At 40.7% G+C, this 16,429-nt stretch overlaps 1 protein-coding gene across 1 annotated transcript; it reads right to left on the bottom strand.

The window, feature by feature from the left end:
• Nucleotides 1-6,044: 6,044 nt before the first annotated feature.
• On the bottom strand, nucleotides 6,045-14,021 carry snw1 (SNW domain containing 1). Its single transcript, XM_085431333.1, has 14 exons — nucleotides 13,938-14,021; nucleotides 13,304-13,457; nucleotides 13,008-13,169; nucleotides 12,660-12,755; nucleotides 11,896-12,002; nucleotides 10,899-11,003; nucleotides 10,556-10,625; nucleotides 10,386-10,451; nucleotides 10,174-10,290; nucleotides 9,943-10,084; nucleotides 9,251-9,353; nucleotides 8,412-8,529; nucleotides 8,105-8,268; nucleotides 6,045-6,902 (listed from the first exon to the last, which is right to left on the bottom strand). The coding sequence occupies exons 1-14, from the start codon at nucleotides 13,949-13,951 to the stop codon at nucleotides 6,710-6,712; spliced, it is 1,611 nt and encodes a 536-aa protein (XP_085287459.1). The 5' UTR covers nucleotides 13,952-14,021; the 3' UTR covers nucleotides 6,045-6,709.
• Nucleotides 14,022-16,429: the final 2,408 nt, after the last annotated feature.

The raw sequence follows: 16,429 nt of genomic DNA, 5'->3' as shown, positions 1-16,429 counted from the left end.
GTTACGTATACATCAAGCAACCACACAATATAAGACAACTTTTTAATATTGTAGGCAATGGGAAAGGAAAAAAATCTATACGCGCACCTCCACAATGTTGGATGGATCCTGTCGCCACTGTGCAGCAGCTAGGCTGCTTTCTGACTGACACCACCATTAGAGATGGTTACACCTGTCTAAACCTCGCCTCTGTCACAGATTATCAGCAGAGAGAGCCACTGAGAAGAGGACAGAGCCTCCTCCATGGAGTCAGGTAAGGCAGGCGGGACAGACAGATTGACAGGTGGACTATTTTCCAGAGAGCAGTAGACTCTGTCCAGCTCTACACCGCTTGCATAATGAGGAGTGACTTCTGGCGTGAATGTGCGCAGATGAGGAACTAATGATAAGAACGTGATTGAGGGGCACAGAGGTTGCTCAGGTGTGTGCTGCTGTTAGTGCTGAGTGTCAGTTTGACATATTCAATTTCCAGACTGTGCGGCTTTGTAAACTGCACTAACCCTATAAATATCTCAGTATGTGTTTGAGTGAAAAACCATATCAGGCCCAAAGGGGAATATTTCAAGATTACAATATAAAATAAACATTGTAAGTAGAAGACTGCTGGAACATAATGTAGGTCATGTTTTTTATGCTAAATGTTCAGTGCATAAATAGATATTTTTTTCTGCCAGTTAAAGACGGTATGAATATTTCATATATTACAATCAGCATTAATTCTTTGACTTTTTTAATGGCACAGAAATAAGATGTAAACACAGCCCTGACACATTTTAAACTGACCAAGTTAATTAATAAGTAAGCAGCAGACAAGGGACAACACCTTAATTTGCAGTCAAATGTTCCCTTATATTTACTAGCGAGGTGCTAATTTGATCTTCCAGGCTACATCCAAAACAATGAGCTAAAAGAGGATAAAAAGGGTCTGCAAAGCTATGGTGGAATCATGGGAAGGCAACAGCAACTCAAATCCCTCATTACAACCAAGATATGCAGAACAGCTTCTCTGAATGCATAACTTGTCAAACCCTGAAGAAGATGGGCTTCAGCAGCAGAAGACCACACCAGGTGTGTTCTAAGCCTTTCTGCTTAGAACACGAAAGTGAGGATGCAATTCACACAGACTCACAAAAACGGGACAAATAGACGTTTGGAAGAACATTGAGTCTTGATTGGTGCTGATACATTCAGATGATTGGATCGGAATTTGATGTAAACAAAATGAACCAGTGAATCCATCCTGCCTTTTATCACCAGTTCAGGATGGTTGTGTTGTTGTAATGCTGTTTGTAGAATTTCTTGGCATTTTTTTTGCCTCCTGAGTGCAAGCTGAGCATTGTTTAAACACCACAGCCCACTGAACATGTACTTCTCTTTACGACCACATCATACCGATCTTCTGATAGACGGTTGGAGCACAATCATGTGTAATGTCATGAAACTCAGATCATCTCAGACTGTTTTTTTCCACAGTCTGCAAATCCCAATCCAATAGATCTCAACAAATATGCATTATCATCATCTGCTATCATGTCAATGTGGACTAAAATCTCTGTTATGAATGGAGGGAGTTCTGAAGGCAAAATGTGGTGGTCAAGTGAAAGTATATTTTCTAGATTATTGCTGCTGTAAATCAAATTTACATTTCTTGCACAGTGCCTACGTAAATAAAGAAAAATCCATCTCTGAGCCCATAGAGAGAGTAGGGATTTTTGACCTTTTGTCCTACAGAGCAGATAAGTCATGCCAGTTTCATGGCAGAGAGGGAATGGATCCAGTGTTTTCCGTGGATGCAGGGGTGTTTCTCTGACAAAATGAAAAGGTTGCCTTCAATACTGGAAGAGACACAGAGGGAGACACGATCTCTCTCCGGCCACTGTTTTCGACAGGTCATCAGCAGCAGGCTAGAACATTTATCACCAAACTTATTGCTTTGCTGCCACCAACAGGAGGAAGGGGTGGGGTCGGGGGGGGAGGAAATCACAAAAGGAATCACAAAATAAACTAAGCTATCCTCCTTCAAGTCCAGCAAGTGGAAAGATGTGCCGCAACAACTCAATATTGTTTATTATTTCTGGGTTTGTTTCCTTGTGGAGCACAGATAAGGAGCTATCCATCACGGTCCCGGCTGGTGACCTGAGGATTCCATTATGTCCCGACACAATATGTTCACGGTTTACATTGAGCAGCACACAAAGGCAATGCCAAGGAACCAATTTCCTCTTACCTTCATGAATAAAGAATCTCATTCATCTTCCTCTGTGCACATCCATAAAGGCAGACAAGAGTGGAGAGGAGGCCCATTATCAAGCTGTCCTCAGTGCTTCCACAGTGGTCTAAGCACAAATGCGGCTGAAGGGAAACACAACTTTCCTGTTGTTTTGAGATAGGAAAGTTTAAATTGTGTTGACTTTTGAGATTTTTTACAACATTTTTTTTTTTTACCTTCTTTCTTTTTGTGCCTCCACAACCACACGTGAGAGTCGTGCGTGACTACACTTGTGATTCAGTTACCCTCAGCTGGTGTCTGTCATATTGATTTCTTCACACTGACACTCATATCAAGCCTTCACAATAAACCCCCGCTGTCCCTAAAGTACCTCTCACACTGTTGAGTTTCTATCCCTCCATTCAACATTTATTCATATACAGCTTGTTCCCCTTTCATGTCATTGTTCCAGATAATATAACATGTTCGAGACAATAGAGTGATCCTAAAAATGATGCCTCACGCAGAAATGAAAAATCAGGACAGCTCTCAATATTACAATATCTGAGCCCTCTCCTACCACTGACTCGTGTTTTTTTTATTATTCAGCTCATTTCCTCAAGAGCAGAGGGGAGACTGTGACAAACCACCTGCTTTCCCCCACACTGGTGAAGAATTGGATGACTTTGGAGCATGTCGGGTTCTTTCTTCGCAAGTATAGGTCAGTGTTAAATCACATCAGAGCCACATTGCTGAAACTGAGCGAGAGTTTAATGTGTTCGCGCCTGGTTTCTCAGTCCGTAGACGAGGGTGGGTCTTTCACAGCTTTTTCCTCTGGTCCGATGGGAGGTGAGAACTGTATCAGCACAGTGAGGAGAATGAATTTTAGGCTATAGTCCATTCAACCTTTATTTTATTTTTGACTCGAATTTCTTCTGCCATATCATTACATATGTTTATACCTAGTTAGACTTATAGGAAAAATAAGGTTTTCATAGGAATCTATACGTTAAGTACACCCCATGATTCAGTAGGTTGTAGAACCATGTTCGTTACGATGTTCGTTACGATGTTCGTTACGATGAACCACTTGTTGTTCCTAGAGTATTTAAAAGTAGAATGGGAGGCAGAGCCTTCAGTTTTCAGGCCCCTCTTCTGTGGAACCAGCTTCCAGTTTGGATTCAGGAGACAGACACTATCTCTACTTTCAAGATCAGGCTTCAAACTTTCCTTTTTGCTAAAGCATATAGTTAGGGCTGGACCAGGTGACCCTGAATCCTCCCTTAGTTATGCTGCAATAGGTGTAGGCTGCCGGGGGATTACGGGTATTTCCTTTCCAGTCACCTTTCTCACTCAACATGTGTTAATAGACCTCTCTGCTGAATAATACTTGTCATTAATCTCTGTCTCTCTTCCACAGCATGTCTTTATCCTGTCTTCCTTCTCTCGCCTCAGCCGGTCACAGCAGATGGCCGCCCCTCCCTGAGCCTGGTTCTGCCGGAGGTTTCTTCCTGTTAAAAGGGAGTTTTTCCTTCCCACTGTCACCAAAGTGCTTGCTCATAGGGGGTCATGTGATTATCGTGTTTTTCTCTCTATGTATTATTGTAGGATCTACCTTACAATATACATAGCCTTGAGGCGGCTGTTGTTGTGATTTGGCGCTGTATAAATAAAATTGAATTGAATTGAAATTCTATTTGTTGGGGTTTACAGGAATTTGTTTGTGCACAGCTCGCCCACCACAGCATTTCAGTCAGTCTGGACTTTGACTGGGGCATTGCAACAATTTTCTAGGTTTGCTGCTGTGCTCGGGACCATTATACTATTGCATGACCCAGTTTCGACCAGACGTTACCTGTGTGCAGATGGGACACAGGTAACGTCTGTATACTTTGGTTTGGTTTATAGACCAAATCAATGACTGCAAGGCCCCCAGGTCCCGTAGCTGCATAACAAACCCAAATCATTACACCTCCACCACCATGTTTAACACCTGATATGACGTGTTTGTGCTGATATGCTGTTTGCTTTATTCAGATGCAACTTTGCAAAGCCTAACTGTGCTAACATGTTCTTTTTTTGTGAGAAGCTTTCTCCTATCAACCCTCCCAAACAAGCCACACTTGTTCAATCTTTTTCCAGTTGTACTGTCATGAACGTTAACGTTTATCATGCCAACTGAGACTGTAGAGTCTGAGATGCGGCTCTTGGATTTGCTGCAGTTTGTCTGAGCATTGCACCGTCTGACCTTGGAGTGGATTTACTGGGACGATTGTGTCATTGTGCTCACCCACGCCTGAATGCTTCAGACCGACAAACTGCTTAAACTGCTGCTTTTACAGAGGTGCTCACACTTAACATCCTCTTATGGAAGCGGTGAGGCAGTACTTAGCTTTTCATGGCTGCAAAGACTTCAGTGAAAACTTTTTTCTTTACAACTACATATGCAGTTTGGATCGTCAGTGCCATTCCTACTATAGATGTAAATGTGTACAATGGTCTTGTGTTATTTATACCCTTAATATATATCGAGTATCATTTCAGGATCTGTGCTCAGTTGAAATATTAAATAGAATAGGAACAAGCTTAAGGGCTGAGTGCAAATTTGTCATCTCCATTTAAATTCTGGCAGACAAAGCAGGTTTTAAAAGTTTAAGCAACTTTAGGTTTTATGGAAATGGTGCAAAGTGTTCCTTTAGGGCTAGGATCGAAAAGCTTAGTTGCAATTTAGTGGGGTGGGGGCTGTGACTTGGAAATTCCTTGAAACTCACTGTATTTGTTAATGTTAGGAAGACTTAGTCTGCTATGAAAACTAAAGAAATAGATTCAGTCATGTTTGGCTTTGGTTTATTTATTGTGTGCTAAACAGTGTATGAAGTAAATGTACAGTAGTACGCCCTTTCCTTGTGACATCTGCACGTACAATAAAATGTTATCACTGGCCTGCAGGCCACACTACACCCGTCTTTAAAATGAATTACACTTGGATATCCTAACTTGGTATTTAGAGGTCTTCAGTTTTGGAATGACCTTTCCAATAACCTCAGGTTTACATCAGTATCTGATCTTTCTCACGTCCAACAGAAAACATACTTTCTTAAAAAAAAAAAAAAAGCCAGCTATCCAAAGTGGCTGTACGATAGCTGATATTTGATTTGTTATATAGACCTGCGAGTACGACCCCAGGAGTGCATAAATACAGGACTAAGTATTATTGCAGATGACCTTCAGCTCAGCAGTGAGCTGCTCACACTAAGCCTCCTGTGTAGCTGTGGCTTAAGGCTATAATTTCTCACCTGCTGGTAAAAAGATGTGCAACATAACAATCGCATTCAGAACCGTGCATGAGTCAATACCCACAAACAGCGCCCACTGAAGAACAGTCTTGTGCATGTAACCACTGTTTGTCCCTTTTCAAGCATCAGTGGAAAATGGCATGGTGCAAAGATTTTGGAGTCCACTGGGCTGTGTAATGCCACGCTGATTATTTTCCAGAGCCAGGGAAAATAAAACTGTCAGGCTGCATAAATCATAATTAATTGTAATTAATTGAACTAGTTTTAGCCTAATCATCACATAAATCGCACAGCCAATTTCCAGTGGGGGGAAAAAGCCCTGAAAACTACTCACACACTGTAATTGATGGCTTTGCTGAATGCATTTCAGGCATTTAATCATCTATGTAAATGGGCTGCATTACTCAGGAAGTGATTAAAATAATGGAAATCTACTATGTACAAACTATGCCAATTACACAACTAATGGACTTCCCACTATGTTGGAAAAGTTTAGAATAACTGAAGCTTAACCGGACTAAAAATAACTGACAAGGAAAGACAAGTCAAACTTGTTTACTAATTAAAAAAGCACAGCAGTTACACACGATATGAAACTCAATCCATTGGTAGTAATGTACAAGAACTATAAATTTGGCTGGATTTATATCTTCTAGATACATTTAAGCTGCTGTACACATCTGCCATAAAACAGGGACTGTGCTCACAAATGTACGAGGGGTTTAAATAAAACACTGCCATAACAAACAAAAGGAGGGAATGTGAGGAGAAAGTGAGGAAAAAAAAGGGGGTAAATACTGAGGAATTCCTGTTGAGTTTATTCTGTAACCTTCAGCATTACAGGTTTATAAAAACAAAAGCAGACAGTGACTAAAATCTACATTTTTTCCAGGGTCAGTTATCACCATTCCCAGCCACATGTGAAATGAAAGAGGTTGCACTGTATAAAGAGTAATGTTTCAGATGCAGAGCCCACTCATACTTTGCCTCACAACAAATGCTCAACATGGGTTAATGAAGTCTAATAGACAAAAAAACAAACAAAAAACAAGCGTTTTACACAGCCTTACACCCTCTTTCACACTGAAAGAAGACATCAATCTTAATGTCCAGTCCTGACAGATACTTGTATACCACAACACCCCTCAACCGCTGAGGGGATGCACTGACTCCCCCTCTGTATGAGAAGTGCACCGAGCTGCTCTCACTCCTTCCTGCGCTTCTTGTCGTGGTAGTCATCCTTGGAGCGGTTGCTAGTGGATGGCCTCTTAGAGCCGCCGTGCTGCTTGGCTTGCTCCAAAAATTTATCCAGACCGAAGGGATCCTCCTCAAACTGAACAGGTCCTTCGCGCCTCTGCCCGTGGTCGGCGCCTGAGAACTCTTTGTCTGGGGCAAACCTGAAAGTGGACAGGAAAATAACTCATTACCAATCCCTATCTGATCTGCAGGTTATTAAACGGACTCACTGACAAGGGGCAGAACATTTTGAATGAGAAGAAAATGACCCTGAAAATATCATGGAGCAAATGTCTCTGGTAAGTCAGTCAAAAACTGTTTTCAACATTCTGTTTTGCACAATGGTCTCGCACCCTGTGGCCAACCAAACACTCCTGAAGCACAATGACAACCTGGTGACTAAACATATGGGACAGGCTATGCTCGACTAGCCGAGTGTAGCACTGCTGCCTCAAGGACGAGACTTCCTGCTTCATGTGAATGCTTGTCTCGTGCCTCAAAATAAAATTAGAATAACCTTGAAATTTTTTAGGTCTTTGTCATTTAAAAAAAAAACATAGATACTCCCTTGGCTAAAGGGCGCAGGCTTAGCCATCTTGGTAGCAGCCTAATTAACAGTTACTATGCTTAGATTCCACACATTTTCAAACGCAAAATTCAAACAAGACAACAGCGACGACTTCAAGTTATTATAAAAGTGAGAAAACTGCTGGCGATGTGAATTGACCAGCTCCGGGAAAAATCAACTCCCAATGCGAGCGACTGAAGGAATTACCAATGAGAAGGCAGGATACCACTAGCTGACATATGACCTGGTATAAAAAAAATATATATGACAAAGTTATTTAGGTAACCGGAGCCTGGAATGTCTGCTAGCAACAAACCGTCAGCACCAAACGATGCACAATGAGCGACCCACGTCCTGTGCAGACGGAGCGTATTGGAATACCAAATTGTATCCATGGCAGAAAGCTCTGAAATAAGGTTCACATGAGGAAGTATGATCACACATCTGTCACTGTGTTCCTGAGTTATGTTGTTAATTACTTGCTGGAACAATACGACATCCAAATAAAGCTGACACAGATACCACCACTTCAGCTTTTTTACCCTTTTAGACATATTAAACATATCTCTGAAATGACCTCATAATGAGAATATGAATATAATAAAGTAAGTCCAAGGTGTTCTTGATTTATTGTGTTCAGTCCTTCCTTGGGTGACTCTAAATTTTGGATGTGTTGTCAACACATTATGTTTATCTTAAAGGAACATTTTTGTAATCATTTTCTTCCCAGAACAGTTAAAAAGGTGAACAGGTCAAATAACGCCGTCTGAAGAAAAAAAGAAAAAGTCCTCATACCTGTTGTTGTGCATGAGTGAGTCCAAATCATCTGCATAAGCATCTTTGTCTATATTCTTGCTGGGCCTGTAGATGTTGGAGGCCATATCTCTGCCACTGCGGAAAGGCTGGTCATACACGTTGTACGTCTCATCTTCACCACCAGCAAAGCCACTGTCCATACCCTGAAAAGAATGAGGGAAAAAAGAAAGACTAAGATCCAGTTTGATCTGGAACTGAAACTTTCAGCTACATTTATCTTCACAGCAAAAAACCCAAGATGTGAACGCTGGAAGAGTGGAACTAAAAACGTGAGAATCATTCCAACCTTGCTCTGATTGAAGAGTCTCTGGTCATATTGCGCCTCGCTGGAGGAACGAGGGTTGGGCTTGCCCAGAGCGATGAGCTCACTGACGTCCCTGTCCTGATCTCTCTGCAGCTTCGACCTGGGACGCGGAAAGAGGAAATCAAAGGGATGTTCAGCAGAAATCAAAGACAAGATAGAAGAAATGACTCATGGAAAACTTTAGAGAAAGTTTACTTTAACTTTCTTTAAAAGTGCTGTAATAATGTGAGTGCTACAGCTTCAAAAATTTAAAGAGAATAAAAGTGTCATTTCAATGTCATGTTATATAATACATAAAAATTTATTGGAAAAATGCTGGGAGAAACTTGCATGAATGCTTAAACTCTGTATCCTGGCCTTAAAGCTTAAATATATATTGAAATGTGAAGTTTTTTTATTCAGTTCTTGGTGACTTTAACATCTTGATTGTCCTTCAGCAAACAGTCATCTCAAAGTGAAGTGAAAAGTAATTTTAAGCTAACAAGGTCTGTGCTTTCTGACAGCTGGAATTGTGACTGTAATGAGCTCTCCTCTGAATTTCACTTTCTTCCCTTCTCCACGGACCCACAGTTCCATCAACTGACAACCTGACGCGCAGAACACATGACTTAACACACAAATGCACACTGGCGGCGCATCCCCCATGCACAAACAGTCTGTGGATCCTGAGCGCGCTGCTGGATCCTGCTGCGTTTGTTCAGTATTAGCTCTAGCTCCATGAATGATTCAGCAGTGTGGACTGCATTCGTGTATGCGTGCGTGTTTAGAGGGAAAGGGTGGTTGAGTTCACATGCGGTGCGTTTAAAGTGCGTGTCCAGCACCTCTTATCGGGAGCAGCTCTGGAAATGTTCCTGTCGTGCTGCCTCTCTTTCCTTCTGTCATGGCGGATCTCGTCACGCTCCCTGGCCTCGCCGTCCTCGCCACCTGCCGCGAGAGATGGACGGATGGGAAGAGGGAGAGAACAGGGTGCGAAGAAAAAACGAATAATAAAGAAGAAGAGAGAAGCAAGGGGTACACATGAGGTGAAATGGTGCAACAGAAGTGTGGAGTGAAAAGAGCAGGGGAACAGGGCGGGGCAGAAAGAGAGAACAAGAGAAGGTTTTATAAGTAACCTTAGAATATTTGAATCAAAATCACAGCTGATGGATGAAGCATTTACCACAGCAAAAGTTCTATTTTATAATCACAGTCAATGTCCTGTAGCTAAACAGTCATTCAAGGCGTAAAAAAAAGAAGAAGAAAAAAATAGACACGAAACATTGATTTTTCCTCTCAAAAATATACGTGAATTATCAGTGGGGAAGCAGGAACATCATTTCACAGCTTACTGGTCCTGTCAACACTGGCAGACTGAAAAATGTTGTCATGATTTATGCCGGTCATGTTCCCGATTTGGCAGTGGTGACAGCACTGATAACAGAGTCCGCTCTACTTGCTCAGAAAAGCCTCACACAGATACACCCATGAATATTAAGTAAACTTTATATTCCTGGCTCTTATCTTCAGGGCTCACCTTTGTCACCGTGACTTTTGATCCCTGCCCTGCGATCTCGAGCCATTTGGGCCAGCTCCCTCAGCTTCTCCTCCTTCTTTTCCTTCTCCTTCTGAGCCATCTTCTTCTCTACCTGAGCTCGCATCTCCACGGCCTCTCTGGCCTGCAGACATAATCAGCATTTAAATATAACCAACGAACGATCACTTTAAAGCACAACCTTTCAGATTCCCTTTGACAATCATGTGTTACCTTTCTATCAGCAATATAAAGGGCCTCAGCCAGCTTGGCAAAGTTTTCATTGATGTGAACCGTTTGAAGACCCCTCCCATCAGCAGCCAGACGTTTGTCGAGTGGGATGGTGTAGCCCTGAGCGCAACCAAGCATAGTGAGGAAAAAAAAGTGGGCACACACATGTACAAAAAACAAAACCGACCCAATAACTATTTCAGATGTCATGTTACCTTAGCGTTCTTCCAGTTGGAGATGCACGGTGGAATCTTCCACTCTTGCTGCTCCTTGACCGTCATCTGTAACAAAACTGAGAAACTGTCAAACATAGTGCAAGCAACTTGATTTAGGATGCAGCGTTAAAATGCCTGAAAAGCCGGACATCTGTTTGAGCCAACTCTACCTTTCTGCTTGGAGAATGCATCACAGGGGCAGGGGGAGAAGGCGGTCCACGAGGAATCTTCTTGTTGATTCTGAAGCACGAAGAATGACAGGCAAAATATTTTAGATGTTTAAAAAAATTAATCCTGTAAGACTTTTTAACACATTTTACTTGGAAGTCCTCATTTACTCCTTACTTTAAATTTCTAGGGTGATCAAAACACCACACCCACAAAAGGGACACATTCTACAAAATAAACATCTAGATATCATAACTATGTATTAAAGTGTCAAAACAGACATTAATGGTTAAATGAACACATTTCAAATTACATAAATTAATGATGGAGATAATGTTTACTTACTTAAAACGTGGAGGTTCCATGGGGTCTTTCTGCATTTCCACCATGCGGATCACCCTCTGTTTGGCCCCTGAATTAAATGCCACTCCCTGTTGGGACGGGGTGTACCTTGAAAAGAGGGAGAGGATGAGGGGAAAGTGCCAGACAGACAAAACTTTATTCTAACCCACACTGACATCCGTTAAAGCTAAAAATACAAGCATGTAGTTGCGCGGCAGCAATAAGAGCTTTCTGAATTCTCCAAATACTTCAATAGTTCATTTAATAGCCCTTTAAACAGCATCCTGTATGAAAGGAGAAAACATAAAGCTATCCCAGTTAGTGATACACCATTTGACCATTTATATAAACAATTAACATAACTGCCAAAGTGGTGCAGGTAATGTGAATGATAATTGTAAGTTAATCTTCCATTTCATGTCATGAGTTAGTGATATATTTTATCAGTTAAACTCTGATCATCACATTTTTCTAATAAAAAGCTTCTTGTTAAGTTGTTGCCTTGCATGAAATACACAGATCTATGCATGTTCTCAGAATCACGAGTCAGACTAATTGATCAGTGTGTTCAAGGTTCTGCATAATTCTGCTTGCACCTGTACCGTCTGTTCTTGTATTGCAGCCTTTAGGATGATCAGAAATTAATCAATAACTAACTAAACTAATACAGTCTCAGTGCAAAACTCTGGTTTTGTAGGCTGAAATTCAAGTGAATCCAGAGGAGAGCTGCATTATTAACAAAGAGGTAATTTGGGGGGATGATCTGAATTGATTCCTAGACTTGAGTAGTTATGTTAGCTAGTGTACATCATTAGCTTACTGTTAATAAGCTATACCCAAAAGCTGTTGTACCCGCATTAAAAGAATCTAAGAACAGGAGTAGAACTGAAAGAAGGCCTCAGGCCCATGTACTACAGAGCACTACAGAAACTGGAAGTCAACCTTCCGACCCTCCTCCCTGACTGTGTGCAGTGTTGATAATCTTCTGACTAATACATACCTGATGTACTGTGCAGGAGCTTGTTTGTCTGCGGCTCTTACAGGCATGGCAGCAGCGATTTTTTGAGACACCTGCTTCTCCAGGGCTGTACGGGTTTTCTCTGTGAGCTACAAAAGGATGATCATGTTTACATTCCAGATTCAAGAAAAGCAGTCACATGACACAAGAGAAACTGTACTTCTCAAACATTAGTAGTAAGAAAGCATCCTGACTGGAAACAACATAAACTGATGAAGGTTGAGCATGGTGCAAAATCGGGAGATGAACAATCTCAAACAATTGCAGGCTTTGATCTACTGAGAATCAGTAATATCTCAAGTACACTAAAACACTACAGCCTGAACTGTCTTTTTATTTTCTTTACTTATTTATTCATTCATTTAGGTCTTTATGGTTTAGTTTGCAGGAGGATTAAATAGACTTGAATCAGTAATTTTGTTAGACAACCTTGTATTTCACAATGACAACTAAAACGAATCTTAAAGATAAGCAGTCATCCTGGTGTCCAACACTTCTTACTAATTAAGTTTAAAAAGTCTAAATACAAAGTTGTCAAAACTAATTATGACAAATTGTTTCACTCGCTCAGCAACTTTACTGGGACAAAAATATACGTTGTCCATTTTTTCTTTGACATCATCGATACCTCCGAAAAGCACTTTGTGACGGCTTTATATAAAATTTTTACTTCTTTGGTAAATGGTTCTAAAAATGACAAGTGAGCACTCAAATCTAAAGTAATTCTGAGGGCGACGTGCTCTTACCTCTTGTATAGCCTCCTCATCTGGCTTCTGTAGTCCTGGAGCATCTTCATTGAGAACTTCCTTTGGAAGCAGGTCTGTGTATTTACTGAAGATCACCTATAAGCATGAAAAATGAAACCAATAAAGGAATACCACTTTTTAAAATGAAAACAGAGCCAGAGATGCAAATAAACTAAAGCCTAAAAGTCATTTTCTGGCCGTGCGAAAGCGATGTACATGACAGGTTTTATTCAGGCCTTAAAAGAATTGCTGATTTTTATATTATGATTTAAAGACAAATTCTTGGATTGTATGGATTGTATTGAGAGGATCCCTGCTAACTGTCGAAGGGATAAAATGCCCATATACCTTATCCTTTCCCTGTCCTTGTCTGGCAATGGCATCATATTTAATCTTTCCTTCTGCATCCACTTGTACTGCCAGGGCATTTGATGTCTTCTTCTTTCTACCCATCTCCAGAGGAAACTGAGCCACATGGATCTCTGGGAAAGCACCTCCATCTCCAAAGTCCTGCAGAAACACATATTTTGCAGTGAAAACTCAGGGTTGATTTCATCTTCAACCCGTAGAGGTTAGACAAAAAGGGACCCAACTATAAGCGAGCCAAACAAGAAACCTTATCCCATACGAGCAAGAGGTTTTACCTCGAGTGAGCGAGGTATCCAGCCTTTTCTGTGTCCATAAGGAGGGGGCTCTCTACGGGATGCAACCAGGGCGGTAGAGTAAGACTTCTGGGCCCGGAGCTTCTCCTCTGCCTCCAACTGATCTTGGGACAGCTGGGTCGGCGCCGGTAAAAAGCTGAACACACAGGAATCCTCATGTAAGTCTCAAAGTGATGAACAGTAACACAGGCGCTCTAAGCCCTGGCTAGCATTAGCCGCTAGTGACAACAAGTAGCTTCGAGGTTAATTAAGACACTCGTGTGTCAGTTCAAATAGCTAATGATCAAGGTAAGTTAAGAGAAAACGTTAAAGAAGCAAGCTTAAACACGTGGCTGCCTAAACTACGTCTACACAACGAACTACATCATATCGTGACCACAACTGCGTGCTGATAAGCTAGCTATGCTAAATGTGGAACTCGCGACATTTTTACTTGCTAGCCGTAGCCGTTGGCATCGACTAAATCAGATACAGAAACGACAGCGTACATACCACACATATCAGTGTGATACATTAATCGTAGTCTACACACCAGAAACCAATCGGTTGAATCGATATCTTATTTCCTAACAGTTTTGCAATTTATAACTACAAAAGGCTTTGTCGTGAAGCTCACCTCGTCAGAGACATCTTCCCGTTTCTTCCTAAGCAATGAACTGCACATGCGCGAAGACAGAGCAGACATGCGCAGAATAGAACAGACGACAACCACCAGAAACAAGAAACGTTCTGGACAAAGTATATAGGTGGAAAGTAGGCAGGGGCATTTGTAAGGTCTAGGAAACGATGGCTGGAGAAAGAAGAGCAGAATTCTTCATACTTTTAAGTTAGAAAAGTATCATGCAAAATTGAAAACAATTACTCATTTAAGAATAGAAGAAGTGGTAACTGATAACCTGAAAATGATAACTAATTCATGTTCATCCTATTATATAAAAAAAAATTTATACGCAGTGATGCTCTGACCTTTTTAAACTCTTTACAAAACACTCCCAAACTGGAAGGAAGGTGAGGATTTATGTGACACTATCTGTCAAAAAAAATCTGTGAATAGTATATAGTCATTGATCAATGGTATTTGATCAGTGGTTGTTGATCAATGGTCATGACAATGTGCATGTTAATGATTAAGGAACTGACCTCACAGCCCATTGTTTATTCAGTGGGCTGGTTTGAGTTATTGTGCAAAAGTACTGTTTATAAGGTTGGGGAAACCTGCAGTCAGCTGAGACTGAAGAAGTCACCTGGATGAGTGATGAAACGTTTCTCCCACTGAAAACACTTTGTCCAGATGAACAGATTCAACCTTTTGGGATCTATAAGAAGGCTGAAAAATAACAAATGGGACAGATAGCTTGTCATCTGAGTTCTATAAATTATTTCATCCTCAGTTGATGCATTACCGTGGCGTATGACTCAAGGATTAATTACTCTAATTCCCAAACCTAAAAAAGATTTGCTTTTAATAGACAGCTGGCGTCCTATTTGCTTATTGAATAATAATTACAAAATTGTGGCCCTTGTCTTTGCACAGAGAATCAAACCGGTGTTAGAGTCAATAACTGATGAAGAGCAATTTGGCTTTTTACCTAACAGACATATTTCCAATAATATCAGGCTTATTTTGGATATGTTGAATTAGTCATACCTAATTCCAGATAATGGCTATATTCTGTTTTTAGATTTTTTTTAATGCTTTTGACACGGTTGAACATCAGTTTTTACATCATTCACATAAAAGCCTTGCCTTTTTGTAGTTATATAACAATGCCAACTGCTCTATTAAGCTTAAACATGGGTCATCAGCCAGATTTAATGTGCAACGAGGCATCGGACAAGGCTGTCCAATTTCACCATATCTTTTGCTTCTTGTTGCTCAGCTGCTCTGCTCACATATAAAATCAAGCAACTTACAGGGCATTTCTATCACTAACATTTCTCATTGATCAACTTGCTGATGACACAACTTTGTTTTTAAAACATAGCACAGGGATTTCTTTTGCAAGTATTTTGTTAGAATCATTCTCTAAAACTTCTTTTGCCTTAATCTTAAAAAGTTTGAATTATTTTAAGGAGTGTTTAAGAAGTGTTTTATTTGGAACAACAGTTATATTCTCTGTAAAAACAAATCATTTTTTTTCCAGAACTGGTTTGATAACAGTCTCATGGCAAGCCAACTATTTAATCAAGAAGTGCATCTGTTTACTTATACTGAATTTTTACACTACTATAAAATTCCTCTTTCTCCGAAATAATTCTCTGTTGTTTTTGACGCTATTCCCTCAGGATTGTTTTCACTTCTTTGATGTGTAACAGGAAATAGAGCCCAGCTTCTGCCTCCTCTGGTCTCTGGAACTGAAATTATTCAGACTAGTTTTCTACCCTTTTAACCACCTAAAACAAGAACCAGACAACTCAGAATCTGTTTCTTCAAGATGTGCTGTTCATGCTTTTATTTTTGGTGGTTATTTCTTGATTTTATGTTCTTAAAAATTGACAGTAGGCTTTCTAGATCATGTAGTAACAAAGTGAATAGAAAAAGGTCCTCCTGCATGCTAGATTTATAGAGTCCTAATGCAGTAAGTGAGACAGTGTGCGGGAGTTATATTTACATTGTTGTGAAAATACAAAACTATACTCACTGCCTTTATAAGCCATCTGTATGTTTTTTTTCAGTTGGTGTCGTAAGTAATACTCACGGCTATCAGTGGAGTCTCAGGCAAGCCAGTAAGTGCAGACAGATCAGATTGTAACTTGCTGCAAAAAGCATTTGGAGATTCTGTATTGAGTGTACGTGCCAAGCATCAAACTGAAGGGCTGAAAAATGAACCCGGCATAGACGTGTCAAAAACTGCAGTTCCTGGCTGTGAATCAAACCCCACAGATGCTCCTGTTAAAGTGCCTACATTTAAAGCAAGTATTTCTTGCATGTTTTATCCATTTAATTAATTAAATTTAATTCATTGCTAAAATTCACAACTTCATTAGCAGCTTGGCTGCTCTAAATGGCAGGTGCCAGCACATGTGGCTGTCGATGGGAGCTTTCTGCTGTGCTCCAGTTTTGGTGAATTGCACCTTTCTGGCTCCAAAAACGCAAGTTAGCAAGTA

The sequence above is a fragment of the Copadichromis virginalis genome, linkage group LG15, assembly GCF_057382275.1.
Source record: "Copadichromis virginalis isolate Kocher_CV1m ecotype Utaka linkage group LG15, C_Virginalis_male_GT1.1, whole genome shotgun sequence".
In the NCBI taxonomy this organism is placed as follows: domain Eukaryota; kingdom Metazoa; phylum Chordata; class Actinopteri; order Cichliformes; family Cichlidae; genus Copadichromis; species Copadichromis virginalis.
The sequence above is the reverse complement of the archived record's forward strand: the minus strand, read 5'-3'. Positions and strand labels throughout refer to the sequence as shown.